This window comes from Mustela nigripes, chromosome 14 (genome assembly GCF_022355385.1).
Source record: "Mustela nigripes isolate SB6536 chromosome 14, MUSNIG.SB6536, whole genome shotgun sequence".
Taxonomy (NCBI): domain Eukaryota; kingdom Metazoa; phylum Chordata; class Mammalia; order Carnivora; family Mustelidae; genus Mustela; species Mustela nigripes.
The window spans coordinates 30,882,807-30,897,364 of record NC_081570.1 but is presented as its reverse complement, the minus strand read 5'-3'; the positions used below and the strand labels follow the sequence as shown (position 1 = coordinate 30,897,364).

Here is a 14,558-nt window from a genome sequence, read left to right as displayed (position 1 = left end):
AATTAGACTTATTTGGTACATCAAATCACATGAGGAGCTTTGTCAAATAAGTGATGAGAAGCCTCCTCAGGTTATAGTATATGGTTGAATACTAGAACTATTCCAGGAATTATATGAAATTACTAAGGTTTTAATATGACCTTAGAGCAGGACATATCAAAAGTTCCAGCAAAACAGATTAAAAAATAAACACCCCTATATGAGCAATCACTATTGCTGTGCTTACTCGGGGGCAAGGGGGGACAGTTATTTACATACTGTGTAGCAGGAATGGTTAACTGTAGCTCTCAGGCTAAACGCAACCAAACACTGTTTTTTTACACAAAGTTTATTGTTTATTTGAACAGAGCTACACCCATTCATTTAGGTCAGTGGTTTTCAAATACTTCATGAGTACAATCTTGACCCCCAGAGCACATCTTGTGACATCTGGAGACATATTTGGTTGTTACAATGGGGGGTGGGGGGAGCTATTGGCATCTATGACTGGCAACTTGTGGCCAGATATACTGCTAAACCCACTGTAGGGCGCAGGACAGCTGCCCAAAACATCTGGCCTAAAATATCAGCAGTGCCATGGCTGAGATACCCTGGTTCATGTGTTTCTCTGGATGTTTTTGCACTGACATGGTGAGATGAGTGGTCTGACAGAGCTCATATGGCCCACAATACCTAACATATTTACTCTCTGGCCCTTTATAAAAAGTTTGCCCATTCTCTACAAGAAACCATAGAATATACTTAAGTATTTCATGTGTAGTAGGTTGTCTATCAATTCTAGAAAGTTTCCTTTAACACTATTTATTCTAGAAATGAGCCAATCAGTATTTTTATTCATACCTCTTCTAGCCATATAAAGGGCTATAGTAAAAAATTATACTTCATGTTTTATTCTGATTATTTAAGGACTATTTAAAACAGTGATTCTCAAAAGCCAATCCAAGTATCAGTAATTGCCATAATGAACTTTTCACTTGCCCATAATGAAATGAGAAAAATAAAGACAAATTTGGGAGATTTTCATAGTTAACTTAATTCAATGTTAAGGGTGCTATTCCTAATGATTACATCCTTCCTATATTTAAAAATATTAAAATGCCCTTTCTTTTCTGTATCAATGCTAGTAAAAGGTAGTTTCTTTAACATAGCAAAACTGAAAGTTGTAAATTGGGTCAAATCCTTAGAGAAAATCATTGCTTCTTAAAATCCAAAAGTCAGAAAACCTGATTTAGAGGCTTTTGTTCCATTATGAGGATTCTTTGATGTTGAACATATATCACATATCACTGCTGAAGGTACTTCTTAAATGTGTTTTGCAATGTCTAATAAGTGATGAACTACAGCTAAAGGCTTTTCCACATTCATTACAGTCGTAAGGTTTTTCTCCAGTATGAATTCTCTGATGTTTAGCAAAGGATGAATCGTGCCTAAAGGCTTTCCCACAATGACTGCATTTATAAGGTTTTACTCCTGTGTGGACTCTCTGATGAATAGAAAGATGAATTCTCTGGCTAAAGGCTTTCCCACATTCCTTACATTTATAGGGTCTTTCCCCAGTATGAGTTCTCTGGTGTTGAGTTAGGTACGTGCTATGGCTGAAGGTTTTACTGCATACATTACAAATGTAGGGTTTCACACCCGTATGAATAATCTCATGTTGTCTAAGGTGTCTAACCTGGAAAAATGCTTTTCCACAGTCTTTGCAGGTGAAAGGTTTCTCTCTAACATGAGTTCTCAGATGCTGGATCAGCCCAATGCTCTGGCTGAATGCTTTCTCACATACACCACATTCATAGGGCTTCTCCCCAGTGTGGATTCTAACATGTTGAGTAAGAGATGATGGATGTCTGAAGGTTTTCCCACACTCCTTACATTCATAGGGTTTCTCACCAGTATGGATTCTCTGATGTGGAATAAGGGATGAACTTTGGCTAAAGGCTTTTCCACATTCTTTACATCGGAAAGGTTTCTCTCCAGTATGAATTCTCATGTGTTCTGTAAGGTGAATGAGCTGTTTGAAGATTTTTTCACAAATATTACATTCAAAGGTTTTCATTCTTGTGTAACTACTTGAATGATTGATCAAATCTAAATTGTATCTACTTCTCTTTCTAGATATATCATACTTATGGTCTTTTATTCTTGGAGGACCTTCTGGTCTGGGAATAACTTTTGAGCTCACGTTAATACTTTTCTCAAATCTGTTAGATTCTCGGCCTCTCTCCTGAGTGAGTGTTTTCTTGTGGGTCAAGGGGATTTTCCCATCACTGATTCCTTGGTTTTCCTGGTGGCTTTCTAACTTATCACATTTGGAGACTCTTCCCAGTGTTGAATATAAGGGGCTTCCTCTTGTGGACTGTTCCTTCATTAGGCCATGGTGTAATTCTTCCCATGAAATATCATTCTTTAAGGCTGACTCCCTGGTTTCTGTTTTATTCTCCAAGTCTGAAAGAAATCCCAAAATAGAAATGACACATATTCAGTGCACTTTAAAAAATAAATGGCCATAGTGAGAATAGGAGAGCTGAAAATGAAAATGTACTAAGCATAGAAACCTCGGACTATCTTCAAAGGTAGTTCTGCTTCCTAGAAAGTGAATATAAAAGGAAATAAAGAAATGGTCAAAAGAAAGAAGCTTTCAGAGTATGTAAGGTGATTTCTAGGAATTGGGAGGAGTTCATCCATGTGAATTCCAGAAGGAAGTGCACTAAGAAGAGAGCATTGTTGTAAGGGTAAATATAAGAGATAAGATTAAGGAACACAGGATTCTAGCACCATATCATCTCAAGTCCATATTTCTTTTTTTTTTTTTAAAGATTTTTTATTATTCATTTGACAGAGAGAGATCACAAGTAGGCAGAGAGACAGGCAGAGAGAGAGAGAGAGGAGGAAGCAGGCTCCCTGCTGAGCAGAGAGCCCGATGCGGGACTCGATCCCAGAACCCTGGGATCATGACCTGAGCCGAAGGCAGCAGCCTAACCCACTGAGCCACCCAGGCGCCCTCAAGTCCATATTTCTATGACAAAATATTCTCTATTTAAAAATGTTTTTTTTCATGTATTTATCTCATACTTTCTACATAAAACATTAAATAATATAGGAGGAATAGCCTCTCTCAATTTCCTCTCCATTTCCTTAGTCTCTTAGGATTTTGGGATATGTACATTTAGATATTCCCAACAGTATGTATATATAAGTGTGTGCATTTTTATATATGTATGGTCACAAACATACATTTGTACAAAAAGGGATCATGGTATGGGTGTGTGTGTGTGTGTGCGCGCGCGCGTGCACGTGCATTTATTTATTTATTTATTTCTGTATCTGTTTTTTAATTCAACTATATCTTATGGGGCCCCTTCCATGTCTATACATTTAGATTAATCTCATTTTTTTTAAACAAGTGCAATGCATTCAATGCATTCCACTGATGGACATAGCATAATTTGACTTTTCTTTACCAAAAAATATTGAGGTTGTCTCTACTTTTTTGTTTCATCATTATACAAACATTTGTTTACACTCCTGTCAATATTTCATAGGATTTACTATAGAGGAATTACTGGGTTCTGGGTATGTGCTCTCAGTGGATGCGGGTGCCCTTCCCAGTAAGTTCATTCGATTTTTATCACTCTTCATAATTTTTGCCTACACCTAAATGAGATGAAAAATGGGCTTCTTAATTTGTGACAGATTATTAACTTACCATAAAATCTTTTTTGTAAAGATTTTATTTATCTGTCAGAGAGAGAGGGAAAGAGCACAAGCAGGGAGAGTGACAGGCAGAGGGAGAGGGAGAAGCAGGTTCCTTGCTGAGCAAAGAGCCCAATGTAGGACTCGATCCCAGCACCCTGGGATCATGACCTGAGCCGAAGGCAGATGCTTAACTGACTGAGCTACCCAGGCATCCTTATACTGTAAAATCTTGAAGGATAGAGACTATATAGTTTATCCATAGTATATATGGGACAATATTTTTGGAAGAGGGAGTTTCTATTGTTTTTATTCTCTTTATATTCCTTTTCATCCATTCTGGACCCTGCCATCTTAAACCACCAATATTTCCTATTTACAACAAACTCTTATTCCCCAGGATTTCTAACCTCACCTTAGTAATAGCACATACAAAGTGCTTGGGAATAGCTGGGTAATCTTGGAGTGGACTGAAAAAGCAAATAGAGAGAGGGGTGCCTGGGTGACTCAGCTGGTGAAGCATGTGACTCCTGGTTTCAGCTCAGGTCATGATCTCAGGGTTGTGAAATCGAGCCCCGTGTCAGGCTCCATGCTTAGCATGTAGTCTGCTTGAGATTCTCTCTCTCCTTCTTTCTCTGCCCCTCCAACCCCCAGCTTGCACTCATACTCCCTCTCTCAGATAAATAAATAAAATTTTTTTAAAAAAAAGCAAGTAGAGATGTTTATATTACTTCTTACAGGGAATAAGAAGTCACTTAACTTTTCAGGGAAAGAATAAGTTAAATGTATTTCAAGAGGTCAAACCTGACAGTAACATTTAAATTGATTCAGAAAAATAATAAAACATTAGAAATACAACTGAAAATCTTAGTAATAGGCATGAGATGATGGGAACGTGGCTTGGCACTGCATCAACAAAGATGAAGAGAGGAAGGGACTCCTGGGTGGTTCAGTTGGTTAAGCCCCTGCCTTCGACTCAGGTCATTATCCCAGGGTCCTTGGATTAAGTCCTGCATTGGACTGCTTGCTCAGCTGGGCACCAGCTTCTCCCTCTGCCTGCTTGTGTTCTTTCTCCCCTCTCTCCAACAAATAAATAAATAAAATCTTTAAAAATAAAGAAAACTTTTAAAGAAGAGGAAAAATGGATCTAGCAGGTAGTATCAGAGAAGCGTGAGAAATGAGCAAGCATTGAGAGTAGAAAAACATGATACATTCTTGCTGTTACCATGACTTTTGGTCTTTCAGACTAGAAGAACTGGAGGAGTCAGGATGAGAAACTTGCTTGGGAGAGAAGATGGTCTCTGTTTTTGAATGAACTGGGCTTAAAGTGACAACGGTGCATCTAGATAGAGATGTCCTAAATACCAGGGATATGTGGGAACAGAGTTCATATGGATATATGAGACAAAGATGAAAATATGGAAAATATAGGTGTCAAGGAACAACTAAAACCACCATGATGTATCTGTGGGCATCTGTGCAGATATAGAACAGCAGCGTAAAAGACAGAGGCCCCTTAGGGATTGTGGCAGACACTGCTGGATATCCACCAAAATCTGTTCTTCCCCTTTATGGACATACAACTACACTATATTTCCCCAATATTCCTTGATTCTGATTTGAGTGAAGGGACAAAGGTTTCTCCCGTAAGTGACTCAAAGTGAAAGTCATGTGAACCATTCCAGACTGGTCCATAAAAACCTCCCAGGTGGGCTCCTATGTGCTCTTACTCTGCTGCTGGCTATGTTTAGATGAGGAGGAGACCCTTGGGGATGGTGCAGCCACGTGTGGAAGACATCTCAATCCCAGATTTGCTAGGTTCAAAAGAAATGTCTATGAGCTTACCCAGTTCCCCCAGACCAGTGTATGAGCAAGAAATTCCTACTTCATTGAAGTCACATTTTAGAAACTACTATAGTAGTTTAGCCTATCCTAACAGCTGTGGAAATGATGTATCTGCATTAAAAAGGATATTGATGAGAAGCACTGAAAAGGCAATGGGAGAGACAGAGGAGATAAAAATTATTAAACTGGCTGGTGGAGGAAAGGACAGATATCAAGAAAGTGGTGAGATCTATGAACCCAATGCTGCTGTGGAGAAAAGAGTCATAAGAATAAGACTGTGGAGTCAGGAGGATTCAAATTCAAATACCAATTTCACTGACCAGTAGCTAGGGACGCTGGACACATTTCTTAACCTGTGGGCCTTCTTTTCCTCCTCTGTAAGATGCGGCTAACGTACGCACAGGACTCATGGAGGACAGCTGGATGAACAGCTGTCATTATTACTGTTCTTAGATGAAGAAGCCTGTTAAAAGGTATTTGATTTGGTAGGAAGGCCTTCTGTGGGGATTTTCCCCAGAGTCCTAAGTCATCTGAAATAAAAAGTTAAACTACACAAATTAAAAAGAGAATCAGAATTGAAACTATGATTACAGAGTAAGATTCAGGAAAAAATTTTAAATGGAATTGTGAGAGAGATCTATGATAAAATGACATGAGAATCTGGTGAAAGGTGCTGTACTTAATGAGAGGAGATCCACGAATACCGGAATAGACAGAAGGAAGCTATGATCCTGGCAAGGTCTGGAATGCTGGAGAAAGCAAGAAAACCATGAACATTGGGTCAGGAGAATTACTCAAGCAAACCAACCCTGATGAGAAAGGCATCTCTTTCCTCCCCTACTCTAGAGAAATTAATAAGAAGAGGCAAGTGCAGATTTCAGGTTTCTTGTGGGTCCCATCCAGATGGCATGGTCTCCCCCACAGCCTGGAGAAGGCTTCAAGTGGAGCTCTCTAGCAAACATGACAAAGGCCCCATCTGCCTTGCTCTTACCTGAACTTGGACTTCCTGATATCTCTCTCTCGATCAGCCATGGCTCTTCTCCCTTCTCCAACTGGGAAATCACACCAGGTTTGGAGAGCTGATATCCTGCTCATGAAGAAGAAAACACTGCATGTGCTGAGGTCAAAGAGCCATCCCAAGAATTTAAAGACAGCTCTTTGGTATTCAGGCCTGCTGAGAGGGTAGAGTAGAAAGACCAAGGCAGAAAAGACCAGAGCAATCCTGACTTGCTGTTTAAAAGGAACTAGAAACTTATATTACAACCCAAAGCCCAAGCATAGCAGTTTGGTTAGAAACAAAGATTTTCTTCCAACAGGCAAGTTCTAGTGATAAGGGGAATTCATCCTTACCCACTGAGACCAGGTTCCCATAGTTCTCCAGCATCACCTCCCGGTACAGATTCCGGTGAGCAGGGGCCAGCTGCCCCCACTCCTCCTGGGTGAAGTCCACCGATATGTCCTTGAAGGTCAACAGTCCCTAGAACATCAAATATGTCCTTTTCAGTTCTAATATTGCCTACACACTAAGAGATTCTAGCCAAGTTTTCTTGGGCACCCTTCTGAAATTTGGTTGGCTGACTCTCTGTGGGAAGTTACAACACAATGCAGCAAGCTTATAAATTGTCTTCTGCAACTTATCATTTGGCTGAAGGAGAAATACTCGGGAACCATTAAAGAAGGTCTCAGAGCAGTATATGATAATTTGGATCAAGGACAATAAAGATCAGGAATATTTGAGGAAGGGGAGAGTTCAAAAGAGGCTGAGGTCACAAAAGAAGACAGGGACCTTCGGTGGGCTGAGAGAATTGGTTAAAATGAGAACATTTCAGCATGGGTAAAATATCATTAGCTGGGTATTTCTGTTAGTAAGAAAAGTATGTGAGAACAGCACATTTCTGGAGGGAGCATGAATTCTACCTAGTAAGGAAGACTTGACCAAAGTAGATACCATGTTGTAAAGTACAAGAGCCTCTCATGTACAATCTATACAAATTAACCATTTTATGGTTATTTTTAAAAATATTATCAAATGCAAAGAGAATCCAGAAGCCAGAAGGCAAAGGTGATAACATATTCCTTAAGTATAATAATGACTCTAATGCTTTTTATGTATTATAAGTAAGTCTGGAAGGCATTTGAGGCTTCTTGGGCTGGCAACAGCATGCATATTGAACCAATTAGAAAGCTGAATTTGAAGAATGTTGAAGATATGGGGTTAAACCCTATACCATGTTATTTTGGAAACTAAGATCATATCATATATAAAAGTCTTTTGTTCTCTAAGAATGTCTCCTTCTATATCGATTTTTTTCTGATTAATCTCTAATTTTTCTTGAGTTTCCCTATGATTCTGGGGTTTGACAGCAGAGAGCTGTGCCCATTGCCTGTGCCGATCGTTCTCTGATCAGCTTGTTTATGATACACAGCTACTACTAAACTGCTCTTAGAAGTTTTCCTTCCTTTTCTGGTCAGCCTAAGTAGTGTGCGCCCTTCATGACCTGCCAATAACTTCTCTATTCATTTCCCTTTTCATCTACAATTCTGCTCCAAAACATGACCAGAAATCCTCTCTTAAAGGTCATTAATGAAGAGTATACATCTCCAAGAATGTCAGAACTGCATTCTGTTCATTTTTAGATGTTACTTAAAATGTTTTATATCTGAAACTAACAATGTACTATATGTTGGCTAATTGAACTTATTTTTTTTAATTTTTTTAAAAGATTTTATTTATTTATTTGACAGAGATCACAAGTAGGCAGAGAGGTAGGCAGAGAGAGAGAGAGGAGGAAGCAGGCTCCGAGCTGAGCAGAGAACCCAACTCGGGGTTCAATCCCAGCACCCAGAGATTATGACCTGAGCCGAAGGCAGAGGCTTAACCCACTGAGCCACTCAGCCGCCCCAAGGCTAATTGAATTTAAGTTAAAAAATGTTTTACAATGTTTGTCTTTCCCCTGGATGACACCTGTGAGGTTTCAGGGCAAGAACTACATTACATGATTTTACACACACATTTTAGGGCAAGAGCTACATTACCTTTACACACACTCACACACACACACACACACACACACACACACACACCAACATGATTTTTATTTTTTATTTTCATTTTTCAAATTTTTCTTTAAATTCTAGTTAGAATATAGTCAAATATAGTGTAATATTGGCTTCAGGAATAGAATTTAATGATTGCTCACTTACAAATAACAACCAATGTTCATCATAACAAGTGCCCTCCTTAATCCCCAACCCCCATCTAGCCCATCCCCTATGACTTTCAAATGTGTTGGATAAATGACAAGAGGTTTGCTTGAAACAAGAAGGTTCCTGAGGAACTTTCTATTATGATGAACCTCCTATTATGAGGAACCTTCTACTATTGGTGGGAAAATTACCTGTGAAATCGATCAGTGTGGCCTGGTTTAGAACATGCTAAGAAAATCCAATCCAGCAAGTTGAGCCAAAGAAAATCAAAGTCCAGGGCTCTTAAAAGCTGAGAAACAATTTCAAGAAAGTGACAGGAAAATCCAACCCACCTGAGATTCCACTGCTGAGGGCCTGGAGGTGACTTGATCCTCGAAACTTTCTCCCTGGGTCTCATCAGCATCCTGAGAGAGCAAAACTGAGAAAGGAAAAGAGTCGTGAGGTTTACTTCTCCCCAAGTAGAAAAACAGCTTGCAGACATGCTGAACGTGGCTCTTCTCGCAAAACATTCACAGGGAGGGACATTTACAGCAACTCAGAGCAGGCTGGAGCCTCCTTAATGAAAAGGAGCTACAGTGCATGGCTTTGGGCTTTAATACTCCCCAATGGTCAACACTGGTCCGAAAGCACAGATCTCCTTGGCCACTCTTCTGCTCAAAAATCCTCAGTTTCCCTACTGATAAGAAAGAAAAATCTAAATACTTTGCCGTAGATTTCAAGATCCTCCACAACCAGTCCACCGTTGCTTCTCTACCCTTCTTCATCCACTGGACACCCCTGCCCCTACAGCCCCAATCGCTGTTCTTTGAACATACCTCTTACTTGGTGAAAAACTGAGACATCCTTCTGGACCAGTTCAGGTGAAGTTTTCTCAAACACTCTTAATGTGAAGAAAGCTTCCTCTTCCCTAAACTCTTCCAAAGTTCGTTTTTATCTCTACTTGGATATCCATCTCAGATACCTGTTTTATTTATTTATATAATTATCTCCCTCAATTGGATATTAGTATGAATATATGGGTAGAAAATATCTGATTCATTCTTTTCCCTATCTGCTAACTTGTTAAGCATAAGATGCTGCCGGGTTGCTAGACTTCCAATACTGACTGCATTTGAGGTACTAGAAATATGAACTAGGAATTAAGGCAAATGAATTGTTGTCCTTGTATTTTTTCCCCACTTTTTATCATCAAGATTGAACACCCATATAACCACCACCTGTATTCAATGATTGTCAACACCTGCCATATTTGCTTCATTTATCTATATATTTTTTGAACCATTTCAAAGTTGCAGACATCATGATACATCATCCCTAAATACTTCAAATAAGGATCTTCTGCATAACTGTAATACCATTCATCATACCTAAGCAAGTTAACAATTTCCTCAAGTCTTCTCAAACTCTTTTATTCTGTATTGATTCCAACCCAGGAGCCAACCAAGGGTCATACATTCAAAGTGGTTGTTACCTGTAGTCTCCTAGACTAGGACTTCCCCTTCGTTCTTGACATTGGCTTTTTGAGAGACCAGCAGTCTGACTGTGCTAGTGTTCACCTTACTTCTCTATCCCCTGTATTTTCTTTAAAACAGAAGTTCAGGCTTTAAGCTCAATTTAGGATCGGGTTCAATAATTTGGCAGGAATTCTTCATGAGTGATACCATGTGCTTTATATTACACTACCCAGAAGAAACAAAATGTGAGGTTATCCCATCATGGACACACTTAGTTAAGACAGTGACCACCATGGGCACCTGGGTGGCTCCGTTGGTTAAGCAATTGCCTTTGGCTCAGGTCATGATCCCAGGGTCCTGGGATCGAGCCCCGCTCCTTATTCCTGCTTCCTCCTCTTCCTCCCAAGTAAATAAATAAAAATCTTAAAAAACAAAACAAAACAAAAACAGTAACCACCAGATATCGCCATTGGAAAAGAATATTCTTTCCTTTAGCAAGTAATTTATGGGGGCAGTAGTTTGGCATCCTGGGAATGCCCTGTTCCCCATTAGCTTTTCAATTATTTCATTTATAGAAAAATAGTCTATCGTTCCTTCTACTCTTTTTATTGGCAGGTATTTTCAGTAAAAAGCTTTTCCTCAGCAACTGAAAATGATCTAAAATCCAAGGTAAATGCATTCTTCATTCCCATAACAATTTATTTTCAAAGTAAGAGATCAATGTATGAATCACCACCACTGTTGGTAAATGAGTCTTTCCCCTTTCTCTATTTTAAGATTCATCATGAACTTATGGCATTTTATTTATTCAAGGTGTTACAATCAATCTGGATACTGAACAGTCCTAAGTTTGTCCAAACTTGCCATCCTGCTGATACACGTCCATTAGTCTTTGCCCTCTTCCTCGCTTTCTAGCACAAGATACTCCAGGATCACCTGGTACTGTCCCTGCTGCCTTCTACTTCTGACCAAGCCACCAAGAGCCTGGACAGGTCTCTCATTTGATTCAAATTTCCCCTTTGTAAAATAAAGAAAATTAGGCAAGTCTTGCCTGCCTCATACCCCCATGGGGAAAATAAGAAGAAATAACATATACAGTCATGACACTTAGATCATGGGGTCAGGTTGAACTGACCACTACTATTCAGGAAAACCCCAGACCAGGAGCCATAATCAAGAACTTCAGAGACCTTTTACCCAAGTGCCTCCCCAAAGAATGCTTCTGCTCAGCTCTCTACCTTCCTTCTCACACTAGAGGACGCTGCCTTTCCTCCTTCCCACCAAACAGTCTATTCTCACCTTCTCCTTCAAACATCTTAGTCGCGTCCTCCCACAGGGACGCCCCCTCCTTGGCCTTCTTTGGATGGCGCAACTTCACGCAGGTGCTGGCCTCCATGGGCAGGGTGATCAGGAGCTGCTTTAGCATGATGACTTGAGCACTCCTTTCTGGGGCTCTCTGCCTCAGCCCACAAGGCAGAAGGTTCTATCTGGTTTTGGCCACTTTGGGTAAGCAAACTGCTGGGACCTCAGGCTTCACAGTTGTGCTGGAGTCCTCCACTCTCACACACCCAGGGAACATACAGTACCAAAATCCGGAGTCTGGACCTTTTAATGTCTAGGCTCGCAAGGACCTTCTCGTCTTGAGCTCCATCCCTCTCCTCAGCAGGCAGCTGGAGGCTCCAGGTTTCTAAGCAGCCCCCTGGGATACTGGACAGAAAATATCAGTCAGCAAAAGCATCTAGAAAGCTGAGTCGCACAGTCAGGATTCTAGAACTCACACCAATCTGCGAATATTTTTCACAAAAGATATAGGGAGATGGTGGGTCTACGCAGCCCACGCGGTCCAAACCCCTGTCCTGGTGTCGTGAAGCACAAAGAGATGACGAAAGCCCAGTTCTTTGTCGCAGGTAGTACTATGTTTAAACTAGTCTTGAGATTTAGAATCCCAAAGGCGCTGGGTTTGAATCCCAGCTCCTTCGCCTCGCTTGGCCGTGGCAAATCACGGAACCCCGCAATCCCATCTCCTCCTCCCGCAACGAAGAGAATAAGCCTTTCCCCAAGCCTGGACCTCGCAGCCTTTGTCTGAGAGCCCCGGGCCGCTGGGCCCACCACGCGCCACGGGGGACCGCAGGCGGGGCGGAGCCGGCGCTTCCTTGGCCCCCGCCCCAGACTCCGCACTATCTCCCGCTCACCCCCTGGTCCTCTCGCCCCGCTTGCCCTTGCTCCCTCGCCCCGGGGTCGGCAGCCCTCCGCACAGCTCGGAGATGCTCCCACGTAGCGCAGCCGTGGCCGGTGCGCATGCGCGGCAGCAGCCTCCGCGCGTGGTTCCCAGCGTCCTCCCGAGCAGCCTGCGGCTCGCCGCGCCTCCCGGGACGCTCGCCCGGCGGCCGGGTCGCTCCGCCACTCCAGGCTCGCTGCTGCTCTGCATCCCCACCGCGAGGGACGCAGCCCCACTCCTGCGGAAGGAGGCGGGGAGTCGGTGCTCTTGTCCCCACCCAATCTACTGAATAGAGCCGTCTGCCCTCGGCCGGCAGGAAGCAAGTGAATGTTTGCATGGGGAGATTGGAAACCTTTGACAAAAGACAAACGTCTGTATCACTTTTTTGTCCGAATAACGTTGCTATAAACAAATCCACAGTACTTTATACTTCATATGTACGTGGAAAAGACTGAGAATGGAATGGAATCCCGTGTCTTACTAAAAGACTACCATGATCAGGTCTTTTGTGCTGCCATCAATACATTCTTATGTTAATTGCTTTCCTTGTAGTTCTGAAATGCCAGAAAATACACAAAAGAAAAACAATTATTACCTAGAATCTCATCAAACAGAGATAAACATTGCTAATTTTTGGTGCAGACACCCCCCCCCACACACACACACGTTTTTTTCATGCATTTTTATGTATTCTCTAAAAAATGATTGTACTCTAATGCACTTTTATTGGTGAGTTTTGTCTCCTCGACAAAATAGGAGTACATCATTCCAAAAACACTGCTACATCAGTAGCTTACAAAAAATTTAGAAAATAAAATGAAACTATGTACTTGATAGCTGTTGTGAACTGAATCTTTGTGTCTCCCCACCCACCTCTGCAATTTCATATGTTGAAGCCCTAAACCCTTCGTGTAGTTGCATGTGGAGTGAGGAAGTAATTATGATTAAATGGAGCAATAAGGGTGGGGCCCGTGTCCCACAGGATTAGTGTTCTTATAAGAAGAGGCACCAGGGGCACCTGGATGGCTCAGTCGTTAAGCGTCTGCCTTCAGCTCAGGTCATGGTCCCGGTGTTCTGGGATGAGCCCCACATCGGGCTGTTAGCTCGGTGGGAAGCCTGCTTCTCCCTCTCTCACTACCACTGCTTGTGTTCCTTCTCCCGCTGTGCCTGTCTCTCTGACAAATAAATAACTTATAAATTATAAAAATAAATAAAATAAATATATAGATTTATATTTATTTATATTATAAATATTATATATTATTTATATTTATTATATTTATACCCATAAATATAAATAAATAAATCATAAAAATAAATAAATAAATTTTTTAAGAAAGATAGAAGAAGAAGAGGCATCAGAGGACTCACTCTCTGGAGGTGTAGGCACTGAGGAAAGATCATGTGAGGATTTAGCAAGAAGGTGCCATCTACAGGCCAGAAAGAGTTCTCACCCTAAACTGACCCCGCCAGACTTTGATCTGGAACTCCTAGCCTCACAAATGTAAGAAAATAAATTTCTGTCACTTAAATCACCAGGTCTATAATATTTAGTTAGAACGGCCCAAGGAGTTTAATGCACTTGGTATACAGTATTTACAGAGCAAGAGGCTTTGTTCTCAGTGCATTATGTATTTAAACTATTTAGTCCGTATAAGACCCCCTGAGGCAATTCCCAGTTGGCAGATAAGAAAAGTTAAGTAATTTGCTCTGCATGATACCTTTGGCAGGTGGTGAATTCAGGCAGTCTATGCTCCCATTACTGCCTAACAAAAACACCACATAAAATAGAGTAAAATGTTAATGGTAGGTAGTGATACATGAATGCACACTGTAAAATTATTTCAACTTTTCTGTATGTTTGAATATTTTCATAATAAAACATTGGAAAATATGGCAAAGAATAGGAATTATGTGGGACATTATAAACAAAACTACAAAAGTTACTGATTTAGATAGACTATGACAAGCACCACATTCATGGATTGAAATAGAGCATTCTAAGTATGTCACTTTTCCTCCACTTTAATGCTCCTCCACTAAATCTCAACTTTTCTTTTTATTCAGTTAAATGATGCTGAAGTTTACTTGGAATGGTAGATATTCTAGAATGGCCAATAAAATTGTGCAGCCATAATAAA

General features: G+C 41.0%; 1 protein-coding gene across 1 annotated transcript; it reads right to left on the bottom strand.

The window, feature by feature from the left end:
- Positions 1 to 360: 360 nt before the first annotated feature.
- On the bottom strand, positions 361 to 12,517 carry ZFP69B (ZFP69 zinc finger protein B). The gene is made up of 6 exons (XM_059376416.1): positions 12,392 to 12,517; positions 11,499 to 11,906; positions 9,078 to 9,163; positions 6,889 to 7,015; positions 6,530 to 6,625; positions 361 to 2,445 (listed from the first exon to the last, which is right to left on the bottom strand). The coding sequence occupies exons 2-6, from the start codon at positions 11,623 to 11,625 to the stop codon at positions 1,277 to 1,279; spliced, it is 1,605 nt and encodes a 534-aa protein (XP_059232399.1). The 5' UTR covers positions 11,626 to 11,906; positions 12,392 to 12,517; the 3' UTR covers positions 361 to 1,276.
- Between the last annotated feature and the right edge of the window lie 2,041 nt (positions 12,518 to 14,558).

Coding starts and splice junctions, on each gene's coding strand:
- ZFP69B (XM_059376416.1), bottom strand. CDS start 11,625: ATGCTAAAGCAGCTCCTGATCACCCTGCCCATGGAGGCCAGCACCTGC. Junction 7,016..9,077: donor CCTCAGCAGTGGAATCTCAG/GTGGGTTGGATT, acceptor TTGATGTTCTAG/GGACTGTTGACCTTCAAGGA. Junction 2,446..6,529: donor ATCAGGAAGTCCAAGTTCAG/GTAAGAGCAAGG, acceptor GATTTCTTTCAG/ACTTGGAGAATAAAACAGAA.